Source organism: Epinephelus lanceolatus, chromosome 1, assembly GCF_041903045.1.
Source record: "Epinephelus lanceolatus isolate andai-2023 chromosome 1, ASM4190304v1, whole genome shotgun sequence".
Classification (NCBI taxonomy): Eukaryota; Metazoa; Chordata; class Actinopteri; order Perciformes; family Serranidae; genus Epinephelus; species Epinephelus lanceolatus.
The window spans coordinates 34140560-34148758 of NC_135734.1; the positions used below are offsets into that span (position 1 = coordinate 34140560).

At 39.6% G+C, this 8199-nt stretch overlaps 1 protein-coding gene across 1 annotated transcript in view; it reads left to right on the forward strand.

The window, feature by feature from the left end:
• Window positions 1-7742, forward strand: part of shmt2 (serine hydroxymethyltransferase 2 (mitochondrial)) — a 34369-nt gene extending 26627 nt beyond the window's left edge. Inside the window, exons 9-12 of the mRNA XM_033626694.2 lie at window positions 64-163; window positions 2361-2516; window positions 3275-3382; window positions 5917-7742. Of these exons, the coding sequence (XP_033482585.1) occupies window positions 64-163; window positions 2361-2516; window positions 3275-3382; window positions 5917-6044 (492 nt within the window). The 3' untranslated portion in view covers window positions 6045-7742. The remainder of the gene's footprint in view (window positions 1-63; window positions 164-2360; window positions 2517-3274; window positions 3383-5916) is intronic.
• Window positions 7743-8199: the final 457 nt, after the last annotated feature.

The window sequence follows — 8199 nt, forward strand, 5'->3', positions numbered from 1 at the left end:
GAAAAAAACTGTATATGGCTCAACCTGTTATTGTTTTTTTGTGTGTATTTTGTGTGTGTCCAGGCAAATTCTCCCATGTTCAAGGAGTATATCGCTCAGGTACTAAAGAATGCCAAGTCTATGGCCAAAGCTCTCCTCAGCAAAGGCTACACCCTGGTATCAGGTAATCTTACTTGTATTTAAGCATTCTATTTTTGTAATTCCCAGGGAGACACTGGCTCAGCAAACAGCAGAAAGAAAAACACACAACGCCGTCAATAAAGAGAAATGCCCTGTCACAAAATGCAAATTATGCGACAGAAGAAAAAAACAAAACAAAACAGAAAAGCATTTAAATTCATGATGTGCAAATAGGCTAATGTCAGTGTAGCTGTCCTGTCAGTCAGGGAAATGAAACCAGATGAAAGTGGTCACTTTCTGGTCGTGAGCGAATGCTTGAATCTTGTACTGCATTTAATTCGCTGGCCTCAGCTCTTTTTTGATGTATAGCCTTCAATTGATACCCTAAAAAATACAGACTTGTCCTGTGCTTACACTGCAGTGTGTGCACGCCGTCCTTTTTTCAATCCCTTTGTAGATGTTGGTGTAAAAAAAAAAAAAAAAAAAAATAGACAGGGAAAGGGTGTTGTGTGCTGTTCCAGTCAATATGAACAAGGAGTGTGTAGTTACTCAAGTAAGCTGGTTACACTAATTGCTGTAAGAAAATGTGTAGACCTAAAATATACCATCAGTGTCTCATTTATTAGGTACACCTGGTTAAAACTAATGCAGTATAATACAACGACAATAAATCTTCCCTTTATGAAGGTTTTAATGTTAAGTTTTTGTTTCAGAGAGGTGTTAAATCAACTGTGTAATCATTTTGCAGTATGTGTGTGATGAAGCGCACTCTCATTGATATTAAATGGGTGGACAAAATAATAGAAACACATTATTTTATACTGCAAAACAGTTTAATAGCACCATGAACTGCTTATTAGACTGCATTAGTTTGTATTAGTGTACCTAATAAACTGGGAACTGAATGTACATTTGGTGCTTATAATAAGCTTGTATGAAACAATGACAAATAAGCTTAGTTTGATCTGTAAAAAAAATATTCTGTTGGCAAATTTACTGAGTAAAGAAGCAGTGTGTAAGATTTAGTGGCATCTAGTGGTGAGGATTGGAGACTGCAACCAGCTGAAACTTCTCCCAGTTAGAATTCCTTCAGTGATCATTGTTCAGGAGGTTTTTACCAAGAACTGAATTCTCCACAAAGGTCTTTCTCTGAAACAAAGGGACCAAGTGATAAAAAACAGTAAAAACACTGAATAAAGCGGTGTTGTGTTACAAATCAGTGTTTCTCCGATGCTGTCCAGCATGTTGGAGACAGGCTGCTACCCCAGCACCTGCTAATCTTTGTTCAACTTTATTCCCTGATAATTAGATAAGAAAAAGATCCAGACATTCAGGAGGTTTTTACAGGGAGCTGAATTATCCACAAAGGTCTCTCCCTCTCCAGAACAAAGGGAGCTGGTGAGTTAAACTGGTAAAAACGCTGAATAAGGCAGATTCTCGATTTAAAAAAAAAAAAAAGAAAGTGTTTTTCTAAAGCTCTTTGCACGAAGTGGCCAGCTATGGTGGCTGACACAAAAATATCAATGGCCCTACCTAGAGCCAGTGTTTGGTTTATCTGTTCTGGGCTACTGTAGAAACATGGCTGTGCAACATGGCGATCTCTGTGGATGAAGATCCACTCCCTGTGCTGATATGAATGGCTCATTCTAGGGTAACAAAAGCAATTCTTATTTTCAAGTGATTATACTCTGAAGAAAATATGCTTACTATATTCCATATCTGCCAATATATCCCCCTAAATCCTACATACTGGACCCTTAAAATTGCCTAAAGTACTTTGCACGTGATCATGATGACAATTAATTTTACTCTCAGGATTAGTGATAATAGTGTTAATATGTAGTTTTATTGGGACTGTACATTTGTCACTGTCACAGAGAGCTCAGTGAGCAAGTGAAGAAGTCAACCTTTGTCTGTCGTTTTAGAAAGAAATATGAACATATATGTACATAAAACATAAATACAGCACTCAGATGAACATGAAGCAGGTGTGCAGACAAACATTGACAAATGCATGAGACAGGTTAAGATATGAAGCATTGGATGCCCCGATAACACTTGACCCAACAGTCTTCATCCTTAACTGCATTGAGTTTCATATCCTACAGCCAACAAATGGAGCAACATAACTCATCCATGTTAAACTGAAGCTGAGGTGGTCTGATCAGAGGTTCATATCTACGAAGCTTCGGACTTTCCTCCTCTTCAAAAGTTCTGAGTTAGATTGCTGAATATTTCAGGTGGGACCGACAACCACCTGGTCCTGGTTGACCTGCGGCCTAAGGGCATTGACGGAGCTCGGGCCGAGAGGGTGCTGGAGCTGGTGTCAATCACTGCCAATAAGAACACCTGCCCCGGGGACAAGAGTGCCCTGACTCCTGGTGGCCTCAGGCTAGGTAAGGAACAGCTTCACATTACACTACATTTAGCTTGACTGAGACAAGCTCCTGTCATGCTTATTAGGGATATTATCGGAAACCACACAAAGAATGGGAGATTATTTGTAAATGCAAAACATTTTAAACCTTAAAACACCTGTAACTTCGTTTTTGATATGTGTGTATGGTCAGCTCAGTAGTGTTTTGTGTTTCATATTTAACTCCAAGGTGAGTTTTTTTTTTTGTCAGATCACTTCGCATCCTTTTCACTTCATGTGCTCACTTTTTGAAAATGTAGCTCTGCATATGGAAATTAGTCAGCCACCAATTAAGCCACAAGCACTGAGCACATCATGATTAATTAAGTATGTTTGGGTTTTTAATCATCTTCCGGGAAGTTTAAGAGCTCCACATCCACACTGCCATATTTTTAAAGCATTGTCTTAAGGCGAGAAACTTCACCTACAGTACAGTGTGCTGCATGTATTACCCTCTCAATTGTTTATTTTACTGAGTCTTGGACATCACCATAGCGACCTATCAGCATCAGTGTAGGTCTGACACATCTGGAGTTGGTGTAGATTCATTAGAGACATTTTTGAAAGCTCCAGGGTTTGTTCCCCCCCCCCCCCCACAAAGACCATATGGATCCTAAATAGAAAGAAAATGCAGGAAAATTAATTAGTGACAGTCAAACCTGTAAAAGCAAAGGGAAGTAATTACAAGGCATTACTTCGTATTTCAAGTGACAGATCTTGTGTTCTTCTCCATCCCAGGTGCTCCAGCTCTGACATCCAGACAGTTCAAAGAGGCTGACTTTGTGCAAGTTGTCGAGTTCATGGATGAGGGCTTTAAGATCGCCTTGGACGTCAAGAAAAAGACAAGTAAGCCTACTGTGAGACGGGAGACAGATTACACTGTAGCCTGGAATTAACAAGAACATGTGCCTCTCTTTTTTGTCTTGCATTTTTAAAACTATAACAGGGTTACTGCTGATCCTTAAAAGTCTCATAAGGCTTTACACAATTCATGAGTCTAAAAATAAGGTCTTAATTGGTATTAAAGTGTCTTATGTCAATCTTTTAAAAGCCTAAAACATGTTAACACATGGGAAATAGGATTTTAAAGGAGCTGTATGTAAGAAATCTAAAGCAAATAGTCATAAAATCCTCCTAATATGTCACAGAGACTAAGGAATAATGTTCATATAACATGCTGATCTCACAGACAACAATAGTACAGCCAGAATATTCGCATTTAAAAAATTTTTTTGCAGTCTGCAAATCATGTTTATGTTTTGAATTTGTGTTTTGGCCTGTTGCAAGACCCACCGCCATCTACCAGTCACGCAGTCAGTAGAGTCTCAGCATCAGTTACAGTTACGACTGAGCTACAGCAGCACGGCAAGCAGCATTAGCAGTGTCCCGGTACATAGCATTAGCAGCTGGCTCCTCCTCAGCTGTATCCCGGCAGCAATGTTAGCAGTGTCCCAGTACATAGCATTAGCAGCTGGCTTTTCCTCAGCTGTATCCCGGCAGCAGCGTTAGCAGTGTCCCAGTACATAGCATTAGCAGCCGGCTTCTCCTCAGCTGTATACCTGCAGCAGCGTTAGCAGCAGAGAAGCTGGACTTGCTCGAACGGTCTGCTGGAAAACCGAAGATCAAGGATGCGGCGACGCAGCCGCCCGTGGGCAAACAAATCAGTCTCCAGCGTGCCGCTGTCCAGCAACCTCGAATCTGTAGGGGGGGGGGGGGGGGGGACGACACACGACTCGCCACATTTTGAATTTGAGTGCAGTAACCGTTTTGGCCACATTCTTACATACAGCGCCTTTAAGAATTGTTTTGATGCTTCCACACTGGCTGTAGCCATGGGTGGAAGTATTATTTTGTCATGCATACTATTCTTGTGAACGTGAAATCTTAAAAAAAAATATTTAGGGAATTTCTTAAAATTTAGCCCAGATTCCACCTGGACTACACGATGAACTGATTAGAATTTGGTGGTCAAAAGTCAAAGGTTATTGTTACCTTGCATCTGCCTCATTCTCATGAATGTCCACTTGAACTTACAGCCACAGTGTGTAGGAATTTCTCCCAACTAACGTTGAAATCATATTCATTCAGGCTCCTACACAGACACATGCGACGCAAGTTGATAAACCCCCTCCTCACCATGCTGGCTGTGTTTACAACATAGGACCGTTGGGGCAGGTGTAAATCGAAACAAACCAATCACGTCTTGTCTTTTGACAACTGACAAGTGGCTCAACCTCACACATCTCATCCCTCTCGTCACATCACTGCGCCGTTGGCAGTGTGGGGCTATTCCCTGGTAGTGCTATATGTCCCTTGCTGGCGTATGTATTTTCAAGATGGCGAAACGTTATTGAACCCCCAAACGACTTACCCGTCCAATGTATAAACAAATCCAAAATTCTCCTTTTACGAGAACGAGTCAGATTATTGGTGGAGATAATAGTACACCAATGATTCAACGATAAATTTGTTAGATTTTGGCCATAACTCAAGAATTCATAGTCTAATTATGACAAAATTTCACACAAATGTCTAACAGAATAAAATTATATAATAAAAGGTCAACATCACTGTGACATCATTACATGTTGCAAAATTACTTTTTCTGGCCATTATTCAACAGCATAACTCAGAAACAGAAGGGGAGACATTTGGTCAGATAGTGATATGGTGACACTAATCTTTGGTGCCCACCTTGAAACTGTGCTAATGTATAAATCTTCTGTGCTGCCAGGTTTGTGTGTGATGTGTTTGAGGCATCCATGTTTTAGTATTTGTAGCTTCTTCGCAGCAACAACCATATTAGAAGCATTAGAAGTCTGTTGCACTGGTTCCCAGCTGGTCCGGCCATGGGGTCCAGATTTTTCCTGGAGGTCCACACAGTTAAATAAATTCAGTGTCATACTTCCATTTGGCCATGTCGTTGAGATAGTCTCCTGTCTCTATCAAGCAGCTGTCTGACAGTCACTCACTCTGCAGCAGGAAACAGCACTTCTAAATAAAAGCTCTGTGCTGGAAATTCACTGTAAGTCACTTGCGGTCCATTCAGAATGGACCAGTGACCCACTTTTGGACCGTGACCCACCAGATGGGAACCACTGGTCAAGTGTCATTGTTACATACGAGTCTGCACAGACATGGATGTGAACTGTAACTGCAACTGGACTTGTTCGTGGAGGCATACAGCTGTGAGGCAGTCTTACTTGCTGTAAGCTGTAGGAACTCTGTGTAAAGTGTAATACGCTTTATATTAAACTGTTGGATATTGAAACTTGAGTGGGAACAAAGAGCCCAGTGGTGATAAATCAAAGGAAGTGAACAGGCTAAAGTTGAAAGCTGAGCCGTTTCCCTCTCTCTCCTCTCTCTGTTGTCTAATGCAGCAAAGCTCCAGGACTTCAAGAACTTCCTTCTCCAGGACCCAGAGACCGTGGCTCGCATCGCCGACCTGCGCCACCGCGTCGAAGCCTTTGCCAGGCCCTTTCCCATGCCAGGCTTCCACGACCATTAAACCAAACAATATAGAGTCTGCGGGGCCATAACAGCCAGGTGGCAGGAAGCTGGCTGGGCAGGGAGAGGGAGAAATGTCATGGTAATGAAATGTGGTCGGTGCCTGTGAATCAGGATCACTCCCCCTTTTTCCCATCAGAACTGGAAAGAAAATACACATTTTTTTATACTTCTTTGCAGTAATCCATCAATTCATTCTTTAGGTAAAGAAACAATAAGATATGACAGATTTTTTTAGAGACAAGAGCCTATTTTCTATTGTATATGCAAAGATCTTTCTCAGTTGTCTTCATGCCATTTCGTTAATGTAAGTGTGTGGGAGGGAAAAAATAACATGTCAAATCAAACAACGACCAACAGCTCTTTGTGTCACAGGCTCTGTGACTTGATTAGTGTATAATTAGTTAGTATAATAAGATACACTGAGAGTCTTATTCTATGAAGAGTCTTAACTAATGTCACTAATGTCGATTATTATATTCACATTAAGATGTGGGCATGATAGTTTTCTGCTTATGAAACCAGGTACACACGGAGGCTTAATGTGATGAAGGGGTGTTCTGACACACAATGTTGTGTTGCTATTAGATATCTATGGGGAAATATGGTTGGAAGATAAGAAATAAACCTAGATGTTGTCAAAGTATCATCTCTATAAGTTAAATCTTAAGCTTAGTAAAGATTCGTGCAGGTTGTTTCCGGTGTCACATTATACAGGAGGTGGACTAAATAATTTTAGCAGCTTTTAATATACTATAATCTAATAAAGCAACACAAGAACCTGTGTTCACACATAGTGTTTATACTGTGAGGTGTTTTTTTTTAATAAAAATAAAACATCAGAAACTTCAGAAAGGAAGATTTAATGTGCATTTGTATAAGATTACATTATAAATGTCCACCTCCGTCAGATGTAATTTTCCTTTTAACACTCGTCTTTTCTCTTCCAGCACATCACTGATGTCAGATCTTAATTGCTATATATTTTGTTATGACAGATAAATAACCAAATGGAATAATAACACAATTGTCACCCTGGATCATTTTATACTTTCCTTTAAGTGTGTTTACAGAGAGTTTATACTTTTCTATGTATTATTTAAAAAGGAATTAACCATGTAACAGCCGCCATGTCACACAAATCTTAAGGTTTCCGATACCAGCTGAGTTGTTGTATTAGAGGAAAGACTATTTTTAGTGCAGTCTACCTGATTTAAGTGTCATTTATTTTGCCATGGTGTTCAGTGATGGAAACTGTGATGCAGCTTGATTTTGGAGAAGAAAAAAAAAGAATATTTTGTTGTCTATGTGGCTCACAGATTGGAACTGTTGTCATTATCACTGCATCAGTGAGGAAGCAAGATTTCTGTTTGTGAAATGATCGTACAGCACAATGGAGAGGAGGGTGTTAGAAATGGTGTGGTTACTTTCTTACTTTGCACAAAACACAGCCTCCAGAGTGAACCAAATCATACAGATTATCCACATCACAAGTTCTTGACAGCTGATAGAGTAGACTCTGCCAAAATATACCAATAAGTATTTTACTACTATGTTCATGAATCTACTGTTTGTTGTCGTCTCTGATATGTTGCCAGCCTTTGTACATCCACACAAGTTTGAACTTGCTTTCTTTTACAGAACATTTTTATTAACATTTAATCAGTATTAGCTGAATAAAATCTGATAATGCAAGCAACACTTGTGTGGTGTCGTTAATATCACTTTTCACGTGCTTAGTCACAACCACACGTTTAAAAAACATCCAGTGTCCAGGAGAAGGTGTCATTCTGTCAAAATAAAATCATGTTTGTGAAATCTGGACAATAATGGTGCAGATGTTTGTGTGTTGTAGAGAAAATGGACTTAATTCACAAACTGCTATCAACATTTTACTCACAAAACAGATTCATCAATATTTCTGGATGAATTTGTTCATACTCTGCAAACAACCTGAAAACTGGAATGAAATGGAAACACACCTTTTAACGAAATGCACATCATATTAAAACCGCATTGATTTAAAAAGGCTTTAATAGGCAATATTTAAAACCATTAATTTTCTAGTGCATTGGCTACTATTAAAGTGATGTCCTTTCATCCCCTTTAATTACTGTCATAATTAAAGTATTCAGCTATAAAAACTGAGTGTCCCC